Source organism: Gymnogyps californianus, chromosome 4 (assembly GCF_018139145.2).
Source record: "Gymnogyps californianus isolate 813 chromosome 4, ASM1813914v2, whole genome shotgun sequence".
Lineage (NCBI taxonomy): Eukaryota > Metazoa > Chordata > Aves > Accipitriformes > Cathartidae > Gymnogyps > Gymnogyps californianus.
The window spans coordinates 61,432,904-61,453,152 of record NC_059474.1 but is presented as its reverse complement, the minus strand read 5'-3'; the positions used below and the strand labels follow the sequence as shown (position 1 = coordinate 61,453,152).

Below are 20,249 nucleotides of genomic sequence, written 5' to 3'. Positions count from 1 at the left end.
ACAGTGCTTCACTGTTGGACTCCAAGGACTGCCTCAGATGCCATTCGTTCTAGGCACCGTCTCACGATTTGAAAACATCCTGTGTTTAAAAAGAATGCTCTGTGGTTAGCATGGAAGTTGTTTTCTTGATCTTTAGTCCCTTTACGAGCAGTACAGGAAGAGCCACGTCAGGCTGGCATTGCGTTTCAGAAGGCTCCGAAATTCAGGACCGTATGGATCGCTTTCAAATCATCCTCCACCACAGGGCTTTTTGCCAAGTGGAAGAGTCCCAGGAATGAGCCGGGCTGGCTGAGCAGCAGTAGCAGGAATCTCAAACTCTCTAAGGAGGTACGTAGTAGAGAAGAAGTTAGGCAAGGCTTTATAATCTTCTCCAAGGGTAGCAAGCACGTCTGAAGATCTGGCCCACGAGACCTGCAGTCCTTTTGTGCCCATCTAAGATTTCATCTGTCGGTGGAGCAGTTGCACCGCTCTCCACCCAACCTGCGCTTGCGAAGCAATCTCTTCTATGGCCTGGCTTTTGCTCGCAGCATCAAAAACCAGCCCCACCACACTACGCTATCTGCACTGTCTGTTCTTCACATCATGCTTTTCAGCTGGTCCCTGATACCAAATTTGCAGCTGCCCTACAAAAAAAAGCCTCAGTGTGGCACAGCCACAAGAACACTATTTGCTGTGTCCACATCTGTATTTATAACAATAACGGATCATCCTCCAGCTGTAGCAGAAAGAAAATAGTAGCAAGACAGGGAGCAGACCATCTGGCACCAGCTCAGAATATCTGAACTACATCTGCAATGGGATTATGCATGTTTGATATTCCTGGCAGTAACATCACAATCAATAGCGTTAACTCAATTTACACGATGTTGTTCGTTGTGGTGATACAATGTAAATGGTATCAAAATTCTACAAGGAGGTAGGATACTGAAATACACTCTTGCATCTGAAGGTGCCTTGCGGGTCTGGCAATAAGAGAAGCAAAAGAACGAGACAACAAAGACCGAGTCACTTGTAGCCACCACAACACTTAGAAAATAAGAAAATGGCACATTTGCTGTTCCATTCATTGGTGCGTACTGCTTTGTAAGACTTGAAGAGCTACAATTTGCACCTATAAGGAGGCATTTTTGTCCCTGTTCCTCTTCTGGACAAGCACTACTCACATATGGATTGGGGTGACTGAACTGGATGTTTGGGAGAGGACGATTTGGGATAGTCTATTCCAGTAAACCAAAGCAACACTTTTAGCTCTGTGTTTTCATAAAACCACCAGTCTGAAGACTGAAAAGCAACCACTGTGATCATTTAGCTCAGCAACCTGTGTAACACAGGTCACAAAATTCCTCTCAACAATTCCTGCATCAAAGCCTTATCCTGTGGTCGAGTCAAAGCATATTTTTAGAAGGCCATCCAGAAACCAGCACGACTTTAAAACGTGGTTTGTAGCCTTCACAGTTACAACGCTTCCTGCCCTACGGCACTGCACCTCCTTTAAAGCAATCCGGCTGTAACATGGTGAGAATCGTTCTGCTCACCACCAACTGTGCTTGCAAACAATGTGCTTTAATTACAAGCCATGCAACAAGAAACTCTTGTGCAACGGAGTCTGAAATTCACGTGAGCAGAGCCCCCTGGTCCTCCGCACGAAAGCCAATGCTGTATGTAACAACCACTGATTCTTCTGCCAACACAAGCAGGGGAGGAAAGAGGAAGAGGAGGCCTTCAGAAGATGAAGGAGGAAGGCATAAATTGCATGACAAACATGCCACAGCACTGAATTAAGTTTCCTAGGCCACCACCACCTAAGCACTTGCCACCTGCACACAGGCAGAGAGGTAACCCAAGCAAAGCCTGAGCAGGAACTGATGCTTGTAAACTTCTCACCAGTCCTCTACTTTCTGCTGCTAAAGAAACCAGTCCCCTCCATCTGCTTCTTCTCAGGCAAGTGTGAAATTCACCCTGTGCCCCACAGTGAACGGAGGCATTTGGGCTTTTTGGAACAGTTCTGCAAAGTGTGGATGTTCATAGCGTTACGATCCAGACAAGGGACTCCCCTGGCCACGGAGCATTATTTCACCGGCACCAGCCTGAATCTTAGCCTGGCATTTACTAAACAACATCTGTGCTATGCTGGTGCATCAGCATTAAAGACAGTTACAGTGCTCAGTGTGACCGAAAAAGCTTGGCTCTCAATTGCTGCATTCTCTGCACAGGCTATGGAAGAAAGTCTCTGTATTTGATTGAGATAAATCCCCGCGTAGATACATGCTGCTTTACCAAACTCCCTGCAAATGTGACAGCCTCAGCAATGCAGAAGCAGTGGGGCATTCATGCCAAACAACGCACTTGTCTCCCTGGCAAGAAGCACGGCGTGACTGTCTCAAAGGTACTGCTCGTTTCCACGCCTAGACTCAAAGCGAGATGAGACAGCAGCTCGGCGTGACAGGTAGTAACATCCACTGATGGCAAAGACCCGCAGACAAAACACAGGAGAAACAAAATGCTCAGCCAGAGCCTTTGCTGCCAGCGAAACGGCCGAGAGTCACGGGGACAGGGACGCTGCTCAAAAAAGAAAAAAGGACGAAACATCAGGTGTTGTGACCAGAGCAAGGTCCATGGTGGAGCAAGGACCTGCTTGCTTTGCCCAGCTGGCAGCAGCGTCTCCACAGGCGGCAGGGCTGCAGAGATGAAGTGGGAGGGACGAGGAACGACTGTCTGCCCAACAGAGTGGTGCGTTTCCCCCCCCATCGCAGAGCTGCTTTGGGGGCCCCATGTGCCTCATGGTGACCCTGACCTCATGTACTAGCTGGCATCTTCAGAGACCTCCACACATCATGGTTCTCAGGGTTGTGAAGAGGAAGGAAGGGCCTAGAAAATCTGGCAACCCCAGGCTTAATTTTTTGTAGCCTTAGACAAGGACAGACGTTTTTGGTGAGCTCAGGGTAGGAGGTAGCCCTGCAGTAGGACCAAGAGATCCTTACACAGGCTGGGATCAGAGCTGGAGTCAGGAGGGAGACAGTGTCCCCAGGCATGTCCCTGTTTGGAGATGCTTCAGAGGGTGGTCTTGAGGTCAGAGGCTCAAGGGGCCACTGGGGCCCAGGAGCAAGGGGACACAACTCGAAGGGTGCTGTACAAACGAACCATGAAAGCTTGCGTTAGCACAGAGTTACACGATGTTCACAACAGGAGCAAAACGATGCTCTTGAGATCAGCAATGCAAGGGCAACCAAGACGCAGCCCTCTGGACTGCTGTCACTAGATCAAATCACCCAGCCTTTGTGCAGGGAAACAAAGCCCTTACCATGACTCTCTTGAATTTCTGCTTTACGTGGCAGCAGGGGTTTGAACACACAATTGAAATGCTGCCAGTCTATCAGCATCTATCCCCTGGCAGACCTTTGTCATTAAGCAGAGGAGGGACAGGCTCCAGCTCTAACAGCATTAGTGAAGCTCCAGTGGTCTGCTGGGGGAAGCAGGCTTGCCTCTGTGCAGACACATTTCCCTCTGCACACAGCCTGTTCTGGGCTGCTGCTGCTGCAAAAAAAGCATCAAACAGGAGGATCGTTTTTGTCTGGCATAGGGGAGCAAAGCCATTTTTACAGCGGCTCTCCTCCTCTTGTCCCCATCCTGCCTCTCTGATTGCGGAATGAACGCTGAGCCCTCAAAGTCCCGTCACGCGGCAGCTCTCGCACGTGCTTACATCTTGGTTTGTCATTTCCCAGTAAGGCCTCTCGCCGTAGGACATCACCTCCCACATCACGATGCCATAGCTCCAGACGTCACTGGCCGATGTGAATTTGCGGAATGCAATCGCTTCAGGTGCTGTCCATCGGATGGGGATCTTCCCTCCCTAGAAGGAAAAGAAAAGGAAAAAAAAAAACCCAAACCAGATTGCAGAGGAGGGCAGAGAACATGCAAAAGAGGACGAAACAGCACTTCTTAGAGCACTGAGGGATGTTATTTTCTCTCTGGAAAGAGACATCGAATTTTAAAGTAAATCTGTTTGACAGCATGGGGCCACTTTCCACATTATCTCAGCCCATAAGCATTTGTAGGCTGCCTACTAATTGGCTGTCCTGAAGGTTTGTTGTTTGAATGCTGTTTGAATGCTGGGACATGTATAGGATCAACATCTCAATTATGTTGCATGGGTTGGTAGGGGAATACAGTTCCTCCATTTCTGAGAGCGAGCGGGGGAGGAACAGACAGCTCTGAAGCAGAGGAAGACTTTGATCTAACGAGGGCTTCATGCAAATTGCTGCGGAAGTAATGCCCTTTTTTTCTTTCTTTTTTTTTTTTTTTTTTTTAAATGCAGTCCCAATTGTGCAGACAGATCTGCGTAGCAGGTACAGAAATCTGTGTGTGCAAAGACCAGCCTGCTTGGCCTCTGCTGTGGGACTGAAAATGATGCCACAGCTGTCAAATGTGCTCTGCTGTTTCCTTTCCCCCTTTCTACTATTTTAGAAATCAAACTTCAGACCAGCTCTGAGAAGGAAGAGGGGAGGGAAATGGGAGTTTGGATTAACGAATACTTTTCTCATTGGGTTTAAAGGGTTGTCTCCCTTGATTTAAATCAAAATATATTTTACTGTGAAGTCCCTTCCTCTCAGTGTTGAGCTAAATATTGGAAGGTCTCCCTGAATGCCCCCAACAGTGTTTGTTACTGGAAAAAGGTAGAATTTGGAACACTTTTTCAAAGCAAATTTTAAAAAGTCCCTTCTTCCAGTAATTATTTATTCACAGACTTATCAGCGCATGCCTTAAGTGAGGGGCCAGATTCTCAGCAGTGCCAGTTAGCACATGGCAGCACACTGCAGCCACAGCAGGGCTGGCTGAGAGCCCTCCAGCCTGCAGGGAGGCTCCGGTCCAGCCGTGCACTGAGTCCCATCGCGGGGCCGTGACTGCCAGGAGCTGAAAGGCCTTTCCCAGATCTCTGCGGGAACTGGGAACGTGACCCAGAGAGCTCCCACCACCTGTAAAACAATACCCTTGGAAAAATACACCAATAGGACATGTCCAGGCATGCCAATCACTGCCATGAATATTAGAGCCTCTCTCCAAGCCTGTGCTGCTGAGGATGGGTTCTGTCCACCCCCTCTCCGCAGCTCTGGGGCCACTTGGCCTCGCACTGGGATGGGTGGGCTGATGCCCTGAAAGGATGGATCAAGGGTGGAAAGGGGCAGAGCACTGAGGCTGAAGCAGCTCTTTCTCAGGCTGGGGCAATTACCCTCAACAGGGTAATGTTGAGGGCAATATGCGTCATTTACAACAGGAATTACGCACTTACTAATGTTTTAAAAGGGTCAAATTGTCCAGAAGACCATGGCTTACATCTCTGCATGGGTGCCTAAGCAAAGCACTTGCTCTTTTCTCCCTTTGGTATTCACCAAAGAGGACAGAACAGACCTGGGAGCACAGCACCTTTGCAAAGTTTGCTATTTGACTCAGGTGCCCAACATGAACTTAAAAGTTATTAGTTAAGTTCCGCCTTATTTGGCCATCCCCGCTATAAAGTTACAGGCATTTGCAAAATAAATCTGATAACAATTAACTGGTAACACGTGGCTAAACCCTCGTGCACAGTTTAGAGGCTCTGGATTTGTAGAAACCTCTTTGCTAGAGAGCCTGAACACCAAAATGTGGCAGGGAATACATTTTTTCTTGAGCTCAAGCAGTTCGGTATCCTCATAACTCACCCTGGTTGTGTACGCTGCTTCAGGGTCATCTTCTAGGACTCTGGAGAGGCCGAAGTCTGACACCTTGCAGACTAAGTTGCTGTTGATTAGGATATTCCTGGCAGCCAGATCTCTGTGTACATAACCCATGTCAGACAGGTACTTCATTCCTGACGCGATGCCTCGCAGCATCCCGACCAGCTGAATGACCGTGAACTGCCCATCGTTCTTCTGCAAAAGGAAGGAGACATTGATCAGTTGAGAGTCTCTGCACCCTCAGCATTGCGTGTGCATGAATAAAAATGCAAAGGCAAGTCTCCAGGGAAAAAAACCAGGGAAATTAATAATTCATTACTCTCATGCTCTGACCACGAAGCTTTTCAAAGTTCCACTGTTTGGATTAGGATCTCTAGAGACAAAGCTAAGGAAATGTAGTTCTTTTCACTGGAGATCAAGGAGCTGTTTCCACTGGTGACTGATAAAGAGACTGCGACTGGGAGTGAACACATGTAGTTATGTGTATAAAGGCACCGGGGTGGGCTGTCTCCGAGTCAGCCAACTGAATGGCACCAAGTTGCATGGAAATCCTACCTACAGAGGTCCATGTGTGAATATTTGGGGGTGGGGGCTCTTCCCCATGTTGCCACACCACATTTCTAACCACTTCCCCTATCCTCCCTTCTCTAGCTCTTACGTTTCATGGAAAAACTCTGACTAGTCTGGGGTTTGCCATGATGCAGTGTGGATGTGCTCTTGAAACACATCAAATTTGCAGGATAAATTAATCATTTCCATGCAGCAGACTGCCTTCTAAAATAAACATAATATCCTCCAATTTATTCTTATCTGTTTGTATCAATGCACGAACCAGATCCTTCAGGATGCTGTATAAATATAGATCAAACAGACAACTGAGCTGCTACTGCCTCCAGACAGCATCAACAGCTGGACCAGCACCCAGCAAACATTTTCATTGATGTTAACCATCTGCAAAGAACCCAAACTTTAACCAAGGTCGCCCTGGAAAAAGGATCTAAGTATTACCTTTAAAAATGTATCCAGAGAACCATTCTCCATGTATTCAGTCACTATCATTACTGGTTTGCCTGGGGAAAAACGCGCACGAGTTTGTTAGCAATTTATTTAAAAAACATGAACAATAATAAAGTCTTTTCATAATGCATTTGAATGTGAATACACAGCCATGCAACAGTAAATCTACACCAAGACACTGCTGTCCCAGCGGAATGACAATAGTTTTTGCCAGAATATACATAGAAGTAGGGGAATCGAGGAAGAGGGGATGAAAAAGTAATCCCGTATTACGGGTGGGGTACCAAGCCCTAGAGTGTTTAGATGATGATTGAGGAAGAGGTTGCAAGCTGAACCCAGGCAACCTATGCACAACCTTCTCATCTCCGTGAACAAGCTGAAAGCTTGCAGAGGCCCAGTTGCACACAGCGACCTCTTTGGACTCTTCCCTATAGCTTCAACGCCCTGAAGTAACAACAGGAGCCCAACAGAAGCAACCAGGATGATCTGAAGTATCTATCTGATCTTGGTAGCCACCAAAACCAAGACCAGAAAAGGATGGGATTACATCTCTTGTAATTCAAGTAATCCCATGTGACTACCCTTGTAAACACATCTGGAAGTAAGAAAAGGAATATTTATGCTGCTGAACAAAAGCGAGTTAAGTATGGAATGAGTGCAAGTGGAAATCAAAATAAAAGTTCTTAACAAAAGACCTGGTCTCCTATTGTTGACAGGAATAATAATGTTTTTCCAAATCCATTTGATTAATTTTCATGCCCGAGTCATTTTAATGGTAATTATATATAGTTTTTGCTCAGTTTTTATATCTAATTTCTCGCTAGCCTGCCACAATGACATAGCAATAATTAATGTGGTGTGCTCCAGCCCTTGCAAATTCAATGAAATCTTATAAGAACATGTAAATTATTTTTTATTTAAATCAATTTCCATTAGCTAGCATGAAGCACAGACAAAAGAGGAGCTGTCAATTATTTGTAACGTGCATTATAAATGTCTTTCATAGAAATGATCAACGAGAGCTGCCGTGTGTCATAACATGCGCATGAAGGTAAATGCTCCTAAAAATCAGCGCATGTTCTACTATTTAGATTGATCTTAATCTTCCTACTTTCCTGTTACGTTAACTATTTGCCTAATTTACTGCTTAATTATCTACATAATAAAGGTAATGGTGAACTTGTCAATCAAAACACTCATTGTTGTGCAGATACTACCTTTGCAGCGTGAGGGACCTGCGCTGCTTCAACTCTTTTAAGTTAATATCACAGCTACTGCCTGAGCTCAAAGCTTGCCAAAAGTATTACTTTTGATATGAGAAATGCACCTTGGGGCCATGAAAAATATTGTTGAGTCCCAAACAGAATAATGGGCCCCATCTTCAAGGATGACGGCCATCCGTCTACGCACAACATGGGCTGCGTGCAGGAGGGAGGAGAGATCTCAGGTGACGTTGCTATAGGTTGGCAAACATGTCAGTGGCTACGCAGGGAAGGAAAATCCCAGGTATATCTCAATTTTTTTTAAATTTTTTGTTTTTAAACACTAAACCCTTGACTGTAGCATGGAGTCCCTTATCTCTGACACTTCAAGGCAGTGTTGCAGCAAGACTGGCGGTCTCGTTACGCCACCACCCTGGGGGACCTCCTTCAGACTACTACCTTTGGTTGCCATCCGACAAAATAAAATAAGATTTCTGGCACTTATGTTTCATTATCTGACTGCTGCAGGTTGACAGTAATCGTGGAATAAATTAGCCCCATATCCAAGAACATGGAAATAAAGACACAAACAGAGTAACTTTCAACAAAGTAAATTAAAAGTAAACATCGGCCCTTTTAAAGCACTGGGCTGATTCTCCATGTCAGCAGGGCTCCCTCCTGCTGGCATTACGGGGCCATAAAATGTGTGTAGATGTCATTCATATCAATGTACTAATGCAACGTGCGCACCGTCAGCGCAACCAAACGGGATGTGAATGAAAACAGGACCGTCATTACCTTTGTAAAGCAGAAATAGCTAAGGGCTTGTCTGCACAGGGACAATGAAGATGATTAATCCAAATTAACTAAGGTGTACATTTGAACTAGATTAGTTAAATGGTATTAAGCCCCTGCGTGGATATTCTCATTCAGAATTAAAAATGGCCTAATTCAATTTAACTTAATTTACTTCCAAAGTAAACCATGATGCAGCAAAGACATTTTACCCTAAAGATCTGAATCTACGACAGGCCAATGACTAAAACACTGAAGGGAAAAAGAAGTTAAACAATACTTTGAGATAGCAGCATAGTTTGGGATTCATAAAGGTTGTTTTGGTCCATTTCAAAGAAAAGAAAAAAGCTGGGAAGATGCTTCAGATGCCCAATGGAGAAAATTTTGAGTGCAGTAAACAAACATTTACTGAGCTAATGAGGAGCTCAGGGTGCATGTACCCCCCTGCATCAAAACTCAATTCCAATTTAGAAGCAAAGCTCGCTAGGGAGGCACATCCTCTCTAAAAGTGGGATTCCCACCCATCCCCTGAGGCCCCGGCAGCCAGAAAGACTCAAGCCCGCATCAGCAGCAGCTTTTATGGATGTATAATCGTCACTCGCTTCCTGTCCAATATCCCACATCCCTGCAGGGCTAGAAATGGGAGCTTTTATGTATTAAGGGCTACACAAGGTGACCCCAAGAGATTTTGATATTTATTCAATTTTTGGGAGAAACCTATCTTGGTTATTTTTTTTCTTTTCTTAAAAAATTTAGGAAATGCAATTTCAAGGGAAAATGCAACAAAAGGCTGTTGATTGCAAAATAGCATTGCTTTGAGTAGGTTATAATGATATCAACAGGACAACAGCTAGCGTCTCTGTACCTTCTCTATTGCAGCTCTGAAAAAGAACTAATTTTGGAGATGCTGCCTCTGATGAATGACAAATGGTACTAACAGCAGCCACACGGCCCCAGATGCTGGCATTTGAATGGTAGTAGCTAAGCTCTGACATTACCAATCATGAAGACAAGAGGGGAGACAGCCATTCACACTTGTGAGGCTCGTGCTTCTTCAGCTAGCAAAAACTTCCTGAAACACTTAAAATATATCTTAAAATAAAGGAGTAGTTGTTTCAACAAAAAAATCCTTGATGCAAATAATGTAGATCCTCCAAGGCTTTAAAATGGAAGAGTAAAAACACCTCTGCACCTTTCCCACAGTCTCAGCACAGCACCAACAGCTGGAGAGGCTTGGGCTGGGCACATTCGGATGTGCCATCCCTTCCTCTGCCCCTGTCTTTAGTGTATACAGTAATTTGGAGAAGAACTTGGCTGGGAAAGTTATGGAAGGTTATTTTGCTAACTGAGCAGTCAGACCTCAGTAACTCTCGTGCTGGGACGTTTTGCCAGCCATTTCACGTTTTCCCCAAGCCCTCAACCCCTCACATAATCTATATGCCGGCACCAGGGGCAACTATTACCACAGGCATCACTAGCAGATCCCAGAGGGAGCTTGCCTCAATCATGGTTTTACACAGTTGTCGTGGTTTAACCCCGGCCAGCAGCTAAGCACCACACACCTGCTCCCTCACTCCCCCCCGCCCCGTTCCCAGTGGGATGGGGAGGAGAATCGGGAAAGAAGGTAAAACTCGTGGGTTGAGATAAAAACGGTTTAATAACTAAAGTAAAATACAATACTAACAATAGTAATAATGAAATAGAATAATAATAATAATTGTAATGAAAAGGAATAAAACAAAAAAAGAAGAGGGAAAAAAAGGAAAGAAAAAAAAACAGTGATGCACAATGCAATTGCTCACCACCCGCTGACCGATACCAGCGCAGCGATCCACCCCTCCCGGCCAACTCCCCCCCGTTTATATACTGGGCATGACATTCTATGGTATGGAATACCCCTTTGGCTAGTTGCCCTGGCTATGCTCCCTCCCAGCTTCTTGCCCACCTGCTTGCTGGCAGAGCATGGGAAACTGAAAAATCCTTAACTTAGGATAAGTGCTACTTAGCAACAACTAAACCATCAGTGTGTTATCAACATTATTCTCACACTAAATCCAAAATGCAGCACTGTACCAGCTACTAGAAAGAAAATTAACTCTATCCCAGTCGAAACCAGGACAACATTCCTGTCATCTTCAGCTACACTCCCGTTGTTCTTCCCTGCTTCTGGAAAGCAAAACTTCAGCTAACTTCTGTCCTTACATCCCGTGTGAGTGATCACAAAGCTCAGCACTACCCTCCTGTGGGCTTTGCTTCAGTGGTTTCTCAAAATATGATGGCTGGAAGTCATATGGGGTTGTGTTCCCCTCCCCCCCCCCCCCCCCCCCCCCAAACTCTTGGTAGCATCCTCCCTGTTTCCCTGCCAGGGAAATTGCTTCCCTCTTCTTGGCACATCTTTTCTCACCCTTGGGCTCATGTGGTTTCAAAAGTAAACAAATAAAGGCAGGAATAAGAAGCGAGCCTGCTCAAAAAACTTAGCGGGTGGCTCGGCACCATTGCGTTCAAAATGCTCTTGCATTTTGCAGGCGGTAGGTGCTGCTGAACTACTTGCAAGTCAGAAGTGAGGCAGCACACTCCACCAGCATTCAGACATCCCAGGCTTACTGCCACCTCCATCACCCACCCACTGCCTGAGGCTGGCCAGGCATATCATCTCCTATTTCTGTCTCATTTAATTTTGGGCCTTTAAAGAGGGATTTTCTCTTAGCCCATGAATATAATGCCTAGGTGAGGCGAGGTTTGCAGAGGGAGTTAATGTTTTTTATCATTTTAGCCATTATCTATCCATTGTAGCTGGAAGAACACAGAAATCCTTCGGGCACAAACCACCTTTACAATATTGGGGAACCTGTTCCTGGCTGGACCTACAAAGTGTGACATTTCAGGCAAGGGGACTTCACTGTTTTTTGAGAAATTATGAAAGGCGCAGTCAAAACACGAGTTACCCAAGTCTTCTTTCCCTAACCAACTCTCCCATCAGCCAGAGCTCAAGGACAGCAGTCCACAGAGAATTGTACCTACTTTTTGTGACGACGCCTTCAAGGTGGATGATGTTGGGGTGGTCGAACTGCCCCATGATGCTTGCTTCTCCCAAGAAATCTCGCCTCTGTTTCTCCGTGTAGCCCACCTTCAGGGTTTTGATAGCCACAGGAAACTCACGCTTTCCCTGCAGCTTCAGCCGCCCGCTGCAGACTTCCCCAAATTCACCTTCAGAGAAAAATCAGAAAGAACGCGATCACAGCACATCGAAGGAACGCATGGCGCGTGTCCATCTACAGCATGCAGCCCAGCCCTTATAGATAGCTGATCAAAAGCAGGCTGTCCTGCATTCATGGATGTGGAAAGCTGAACATCACAGTGATCACGATCTGAAATAGCCAGTGTACCACAAGCCAAGTAATTCATAAGCACAAGAAAACTAGGAAGAAAAATGTAATTTTCCTATATTTAAAGAGCTATGCTCTATATTCCATTGGGCTTTTTCCTCATTTCATGTTTTTGTCTACTAGATGAAAGAGTCCTGTCACATCCTATATCATCGTCCTGTGTAGATAGCTGTAAAACACAAGCCACTTGCTTCTTAACCTTCCTTTGGTAAGTTAAATAGATGGAATGCTGTTAGCCTTTCACAGCAACATATATTTTTATAGACTATAAACCCTTTCCAATTTTATGACCACCTTTTTTAAAAAGTAACCCAAATGGATTTTTTTTCTTTTTTTCTGGTGAACAGTAAATTACCTCCAAAACCACAATTTCAGAGGACAGAAAATATTCCTAAGGTTGGATGAAAGTCCAAACAAACAGCTTAACTGGAAAGAAAATGGGAGTTATTTCTTTTAACCAAGGAAGTTAAAAGCTTTGGACTTTGGTTTGTGCTTTTTTCCTCTCCCAGATGACTTCTCATTCTTAATTTTTGCTTCAAGACTGACCTTAATGAGGGAGGAGAAGAAGGTTAAAAAGGTGAAAAGAACCTGAAAATTAAGTGACTCATTTCCCTTAGCATCCATTGAAATAACTCAGCTTGGTCCAAACGTGACCATTTTCGGCCGTTTTCAGTTCAGTTTCTGAATTTCAAAACCGCAGACAATGACAAGTTTGTCCCAAACTTCAGCTAGAACATGCTCCCATCACTTGCAGGGTACGTAACAGCACAAATATTTCATGGCCCTTCCCAGATCTCTCGTGTTGAGAAAGCCAACCCTCCACACTGCCGAGAGTCATGAAATGCATTTCCATACCAGCTCCGATAACTCTTTCAATGGTTATGCATGAAGCTTCAATTTCCTTAGCAAACTCGTGGACAGCTTGATTAGGGTCCTCGTAGGTGTGAGGGTCAATGTAGGTCCTTACTCCAGGCAGCTTAACTGCAAACACAAATTAAGAGCGTTAATGGCATATTGCATGACAGAAGATGGGCAATACACACTCCTGTTCCTTGCACTCTGCTTTGCTGGAAAACATTGCAGCAGGGAAACCTATTTCTACAGGAAAAGCATCCCTGTATAATAGCATTCTTGGAAAATGACATGTAGTTTGTATGTGACATACGTGCAACTTCATCTTATTTAGAAAAGCACATGATAGTGCTCAGCTGGAATGATGCGCAGCTAAAAATCCCTCTCAGTGCTGTGTAACAGACTGGTCCGGGGTCTGGTGCAAAAGGATCCCTTTCTGGATCTGGAAAGGGTATGCCAAGAGGAAAAGTACAAAAAGCAAAATGTTAAAGGAACAACTTGCAAAGCAAATTGGATGGATGGGGTTTGATGGAGAGCTGCAATAAATTATGCCCTACCAGTCACATATTAGCTAATCAATCGGCCACATTATTTCAGATGGAGTTACTGAGATTTAAATGAACTGAATATTTGCAGTACAAAGCCTGTGGGTTGTACCAGTATAAATATAATCAATAGCAGGCTTTTTCTCCAGGACTTGAGAGTGGAAAAAGTATTTTCATTATCCATATTATAAGTTTGTTTTGACAATCATTAAGGCTACTCACATGAAGAACTGCTCATCAGTCTAATAAGACAGCTACATTACACTGTGGCTCTTAATTGATTTGCTTCCTGCTGCCTTCATTACATAGCACTAATGGAAATTTGACTTTCACTCAAGATGCGTTTGCCTTTTCCACCCCAAAAGGCATGTTGCTGTTACCCATCCCCAGATCCCACAGCATTTGACGAAGGAAGGCTTTTCAGATGCTGGCTTTGGATGTACGGAAGGACTGACAGTAACCATAAGATGTACTTTCTAGCATCACTGCAGAGGTTTTTTGTATATAAGGGCATTAACACAGCATTTCTGAAAGCTTCCTAGGAGCAAGAAGTAGGTGTTATTCCTCATGCCTCTGCAGAGGCATCCAAGGCAAAGAGTAGCCATGGGCTTGGTCCTCACAGCTGGCTGGGGTGGAGCAAGGGTTTCAAACAGGTATTCTGGACTGACACGTCCAGACCATAAAAATGTAGAGTTGTTATGTGCTGACCAGGCAAAATTAATAGCACCTTGGGTCACACAGCAAAGACAGAGGAACAGAACAAACTGGCTCGCTAGAGAGATCTGCTGCAAACATACAGGTGTGAATAGCTGGGCACATGTAAGGACTGTTCAAATGTTCAGTTCTCCATAGGGCTTAGAGCAGGGGCAGGTGGAGACTTACTGACTAACAGAACAAACAATTCTTTTGTGAATTACCAGCAAAAACAGAATTTTTTTTTTTTTTTTTTTTTTGGAAAAAAAACCCTCTCAGTTGTATTTCTCATTACCACAGGAGCCAAAACCACATATATACACATTGGATCTTTACTCACTGTGGCCATTATGAAAATGCATCTTTTCTTCTTCTGGATCTTGTTTAGCCTTGCTATAGCCACATCGCCTGGAAAAAAAAACCAGAAGAGTGTTTTTGTCTCTGGTATGGCAGAACCCCGCTCTTTACCTCAAATCACACAAAGCACAAAAACCCAGAGCAGCGACGAATCCAACCTCTCTAGTGGCTGTATTGCTGCTGTCCTAGTTTTAGCTCATCAAACTACTTGCAATTTCCCTAATGTGATTCAGGGCCCAAGGCCCACCAATTTTCAATTGGACTTGTGTTTCCAAATCCCACAGATGCTTCTGAACAACTCCACTCTACCATACATCTAATTCAGCTATTATTAAGAAGAAAAAAAAGCAAGAACAGGAAGGACGATGGAAGAGGAATGGGATGAAACATTAGAATTGCACAAGCAAGATCTCCTGGACCGCAGAGCTTTTGCAGGCACCATGTTGTATGTATTGCATGCTTCCCTTCATCCACTGGGCATCTGCACAGAACTTTAAATTTTGATACTTTAGAAAACAGCTTTTTGTAAACATTAACACGTTATGCACATGCAAAATAATGGCTTAAAAAAACCAAAACCTGTTGCCTCACTGCTTTCAAAGGTCTCCTATGTATTCCTGGCTCTGATGGGGTTTCCTGCACATCTCCTGTCTTTATGCAGGGGAGCTACCATTCATGCAATTCCCTCTGCCCAGCAGCAATAAAGATGGAAGAATGCACGTAGTCACTGCCTGACCTATCTCGCTCCCACGTTAGCATGAGGCAATGCAAGGATGCTGCTGAATCCTACCATGGAGTTGCAACCACAACCATATGGGAGTTGCATCTCCCCCAGGGCATCCTTCTATTAGTCTTTGGCTGCTCTTCTTTGACTCGTCCCTCACTCTTCTCACGGGTTCTCTAGGTGACATTATTGCATTAGCTGCACCGGCTGCTTTGGTGGCATTTCTGAGACCTGCTTCGCTTAGACAACCACGTAGGAAGCCACAGGGTAACTGCATAAGCAAGGAGAACTGCTATATACACACATATACATACATTTAAAAATACAGGATGAGGTATGTATGATGCACATATATACGCCAGTCTTTCCAAGGACCTGATATGACAACTGGATACAGGAACTGGATCACCCTTAAAGGAAATTACATGGATATGAGACAGAGGGACACTGCTTGGTAGAGTGAAAAACCTGCAACAGACACCTGCAAGCCAGCCAGTGCACAGTGGGAGCACTAGCTGGCACACCTCAAAGAAAGCCTCAGGTTACCAAGAAGCCACATAAAGCTGAGAAACTTGGAGTCTTCTCTTCCATTGCCCTTGATTTTTGAGACAGGGGGATGCGAGCACTCCAGCATCACTCGCAGCAAGGAGGAGCATATGATTAGCAGAAACAAAACTGCAATTAGGAGGAGGCAGTAATAGGCATCTGCATGAAACATGCCCTCAGCGTGAAGTCCTATTACAGGGAACTGCTGTCTGCCTGGATGCAAGGGGCCAAGCAGCCTTTCGGCTATAGGATTTTGGCACCGGATTTGTGAAACGATCACAATTACAAACAAAAGCCCCACCATGACAGGACACGCACCGCCACTGAGCTGGGCCCAGCAGAGGTGGACACCAGAGGGTCGAGGAGGGGAAAAGCAACACGAGCTCCCAGGGTTACTCCAGGGAAGGGGAGCAGGCACGCAAGCTTACCTTGGGGAGAAGGGGAGACCTGTGCCAAGGGGAGAGGAGGAAAAAACAGACTGCAAAGGTTGTGCAAGTGCAGGGGAATGGATCGATACAAGGTGCAGAAAACAAGGGGGGAGGCTGACAGGTGGCCTGGGGGCACAGGCAGGGAGATAAATGGGTCGCACTTGATGAACAGCCAGGCTATCCATGCAGGGTGCGGTTTCAGTAGCAGCGACCAAGCTGAGACCATCACGTTCCAAATGCAAAACCCACGAGAGCAGCAATGAGGTGCCTGGAGACACGGCTCACTTATGCGCGTGTCGGTGCTCGTCGCCTTGCTCTAGCAGCAGCGTGCCATTTCCCGAGATGGGGTCCTGCCTAATTAACTCAAAAACTAAGCATTAGGTGTACGCGGAGACCCTGGGAGTAAGGGTCTTTTCAAAACGTGTTTTGGTGTTCACAATCCCTGGGTGAAAATGGATTCTTCTTCTTCATCATACTGCCTCCCCCTTTAATTATATAAACTAGAGATATGAGTATCAGTATCAATTCCCACTTCTGGCAACCCCAATTTTTTCTGCTGCAAGTTGCCAAAAGTTATATCAGTTTTCCGCAGAAGTAATTTTCTGGATTGGGGCATATAACTCAATTTTCCTCTTAAAAATACACAAATGTTTCAATTCATCCTTCTACCAAATGCACATATACAAGATTTCTTCTGTTCACCTTTTAAAGCAAATGCCCTCATCTCTTCCTCACGTTTGGAGTACTTCACCTATAAATAAGCTTTTCTAACATTATCCTTTTTACTACCCGCATCTCCTGATTCTTCGACCATAAAGAGGGAGGAAAGAGAAAAGGGGAACATGCCATTGCTTGTGTCCAGTGATCCAAGCACACCTTGATGCACAACGGTCCATGTTTTACTGCCCAGGGACACACTCAAAGGGCCAATGCAAACCAGTTGGCTCTGGCTGTCCCCCCTCTCTTGAGCTGGGTAACACATACAGCAGCATGTCACATTAGCATATGAAATCAGGCTCTGGGACTGCCAAAGCATCGTTAAAACAAGCCTCGACAAGACACGCCAAAGTGAAATGGGAGCCAGTGGACTGCGACTGTCAAGCAACAGTTGGGCGTCACTAACAAAGCTTGCTGCAAAACCTGCCTGTTGCAATCACTTGTGCCCTTTGCACACTCACTTTCTGTCCTGGTTTCGGCTGGGACAGAGTTAACTTTCTTTTTAGTAGCTGGTACAGTGCTGGGTTTTGGATTTAGTGTGAGAATAATGTTGATAACACTCCGATGTTTCAGTTGTTGCTAAGTAGCGCTTATCTTAAGCCAAGGACTTTTCAGTTTCCCATGCTCTGCCAGCAAGCAGGTGTGCAAGAAGCTGGGAGGGAGCATAGCCAGGGCAGCTGACCTGAACTAGCCAAAGGGGTGTTCCATACCATGGAACGTCATGCCCAGTATATAAACAGGGGGGAGTTGGCCGGGCGGCGCGGATTGTGGCTCGGGAACTAACTGGGCATCGGTCAGCGGGTGGTGAGCAATTGCATTGTGCATCACTGGTGGGTTTTTTTGTTTGTTTGTTTGGGTTTTTTTCCTTCCCCCCCCCTCCTTTTTTGTTATATTCCTCTTCATTACTATTATTATTATTATATTTCATTATTACTATTGTTAGTATTATATTTTACTTTAGTTATTAAACTGTTCTTATCTCAACCCACGAGTTTTACTTTTTTTTCCCCTCTTTCCTCCTCCTCACCCCACTGGGAGGGGGAAGGGGGAAGCGGCTGCGTGGTGCTGAGTTGCTGGCCGGGGTTAAACCACGACACTTTCTTAAACTACCCCGAGAAAAAAGCCATGTACACACTGACTGGGGCTAAACCGCACTTCTTCCCTTTTTGACCTTCAGATGCTTTAAATAACACCCACAAGCAGTTTTTTCTCCTTTCTTCCCCAACTAAATCCCACAAAAATCTGCTATTTCAGGTTAACAGTCCTGATTCACTATGTGAATCTTACCGGCAGATAAAAGTATCTAAATATTGTGGCTTTGCAATATATTTTGGGGGAAGAAAAAGCTCCCACTTGTTTGTGAAATAATCCATGTCTGCATGTGCATTTGCTCTTAATATTTATTGGAAAAGCTGCGAGTCAAAAGGCTCCCGATGGAAGACTCATTCTCTAGTTTATTGTCATTGTACAAACCATGGATTTCCTATATCTTTTCTATATCACGTACAGCAAAAGCATAAAGATCCTGACGCTCGCTTCATCTCCCACTGAGCTGGAGACACTCAGCCAAAGAGTTAACGTAATTCAGCAGCACACCTGAATCTCAACTCATTTACTCCTGGTGTGGATTTGTCCCAGTTTCTGTATCTAGAAAGCAGATGTCTTCCTTGCACAGCTCTGTGTTTTTCAATAAAAGTATCAGAGGAAAAAAAAGTGAGACTTTAAATATTCTTAAGGCATCATGTCTTATTTAAAAACTACTTGCAGATTGGCAGGCAGCTCGTAAAATATTTATGGGGCAGATTATAAAAGTGAAGTTGTAAAATGATCCCTATATAGGTTTATAAAATATAAAACAGACAGGTAGAAAGATGAAGAATACAGCTGGGAAACCAATGCCCACTGCCTCGCATGGCAGAAGCCAATTCACGGAGAAAAATCCTTCAAGAAACGAGGCAGGAAGATGCTTACTCTCCCTGGACTGATGCAGATGCTTTGCGTCTGGCCCTGTGCTTTGGGGTGCCCTTGCTGGGTGGTGTGTGGCCCCTCGGCCACCCGAGGCAACCCCCAAAACCACAGAATGCCCAACGGAAGGAGTTTCCAATCTCCCTAGCTGGGGCCACCACTCTGGTCACAATCCAGGCAGGACACAGTCAGGGGACTGTGGAAGGGACTACTGTGGGGACCCTACAAGAAAGCTGGAAAGGAACTTTTTACAAGGGCATGTAGTGATAGGCCAAGGGGTAATGGCTTTAAACTGAAAGAGGGTAGATTTAAATTAGATGTAAGGAAGAAGTTCTTCACTGTGAGGGTGGTGAGGCACTGGAACAGGTTGCCCAGAGAGAAGTTGTGGATGCCCCTCCCTGGAAGTGTTCAAGGCCAAGGTGGATGGGGCCTTGAGCAACCTGGTCTCGTGGCAGGTGTCCCTGCCCATGGCAGGGGGGTTGGAACTAGCTGATCTTTAAGGTCCCTTCCAACCTAAACCATTCTATGATTCTATGACTGTGGACCTGGACCTTGGACATCCAAGACCTAGGCAGTGATGTGGGAGAGTCTTTATATACTTTTTTTATAGGCATAGACCAAAGCATTTCAGCACACAGCCAACACATTACTGGAAATGCACATGGGGACAGCATTTAGACATCCCCACTGAGGAAAGGGACCTCACCTTGCTAGGTACAGTCAGTACCATCGAACGGCTTGTGCTCTGAAGCAGCACGTAATCTCCCATCCCAGTCCTGCAGAGATTTATACATGTATTTAATCTCTTAAATACGAGATAGATGAACTCTGTGCACTTCTCTGAAACAAAGACAAAACGCCACTTGCTTTTCAGGGGTGAGACCTTCACTCAGAAGCACATCTTGTACAATAAATCAACTTTGAGGAATGCATCCAACCCATCTCGAGCTGTCATTTTACAGGAGGTTTGTGAGGACTGCAAGGTTGTTGTTTACAAGGGGTAGTGCTCATTTCAGACTATTTATTCCAAGATGTTAAAGCAATAAGGCTGCATACATGTTGCAGGACAGGACCGTGTTCCACCCAGAGGAACAAACAAACATGAATCCGTCCATCTAGCCAAGATCCTGTCACCTCAGCTCGTGTGTGGAGACAATAACTTGTTCAGCAAATAGCTTTATCCTGGATAAACACCACCAATACTGAGAGCCGGAGGCAAAAGTCTACCTCTAGTGATGTTGGTCCATGTTCAGCATTCGCCTTTACTGCTTGCAATCCTAGAATACATTCAGTATCACAAAACCAGGGAAT

General features: G+C 45.1%; 1 protein-coding gene across 11 annotated transcripts in view; it reads right to left on the bottom strand.

The window, feature by feature from the left end:
- Nucleotides 1-20,249, bottom strand: part of EPHA5 (EPH receptor A5) — a 209,362-nt gene that overhangs the window by 13,198 nt on the left and 175,915 nt on the right. For all 11 annotated transcript variants that reach the window (XM_050896101.1, XM_050896099.1, XM_050896100.1 and 8 more), the window contains 6 exons: nt 14,542-14,609; nt 12,967-13,092; nt 11,747-11,932; nt 6,720-6,781; nt 5,697-5,906; nt 3,701-3,850 (listed from right to left, as the gene is read on the bottom strand). In XM_050896101.1, the coding sequence (XP_050752058.1) occupies nt 3,701-3,850; nt 5,697-5,906; nt 6,720-6,781; nt 11,747-11,932; nt 12,967-13,092; nt 14,542-14,609 (802 nt within the window). The remainder of the gene's footprint in view (nt 1-3,700; nt 3,851-5,696; nt 5,907-6,719; nt 6,782-11,746; nt 11,933-12,966; nt 13,093-14,541; nt 14,610-20,249) is intronic.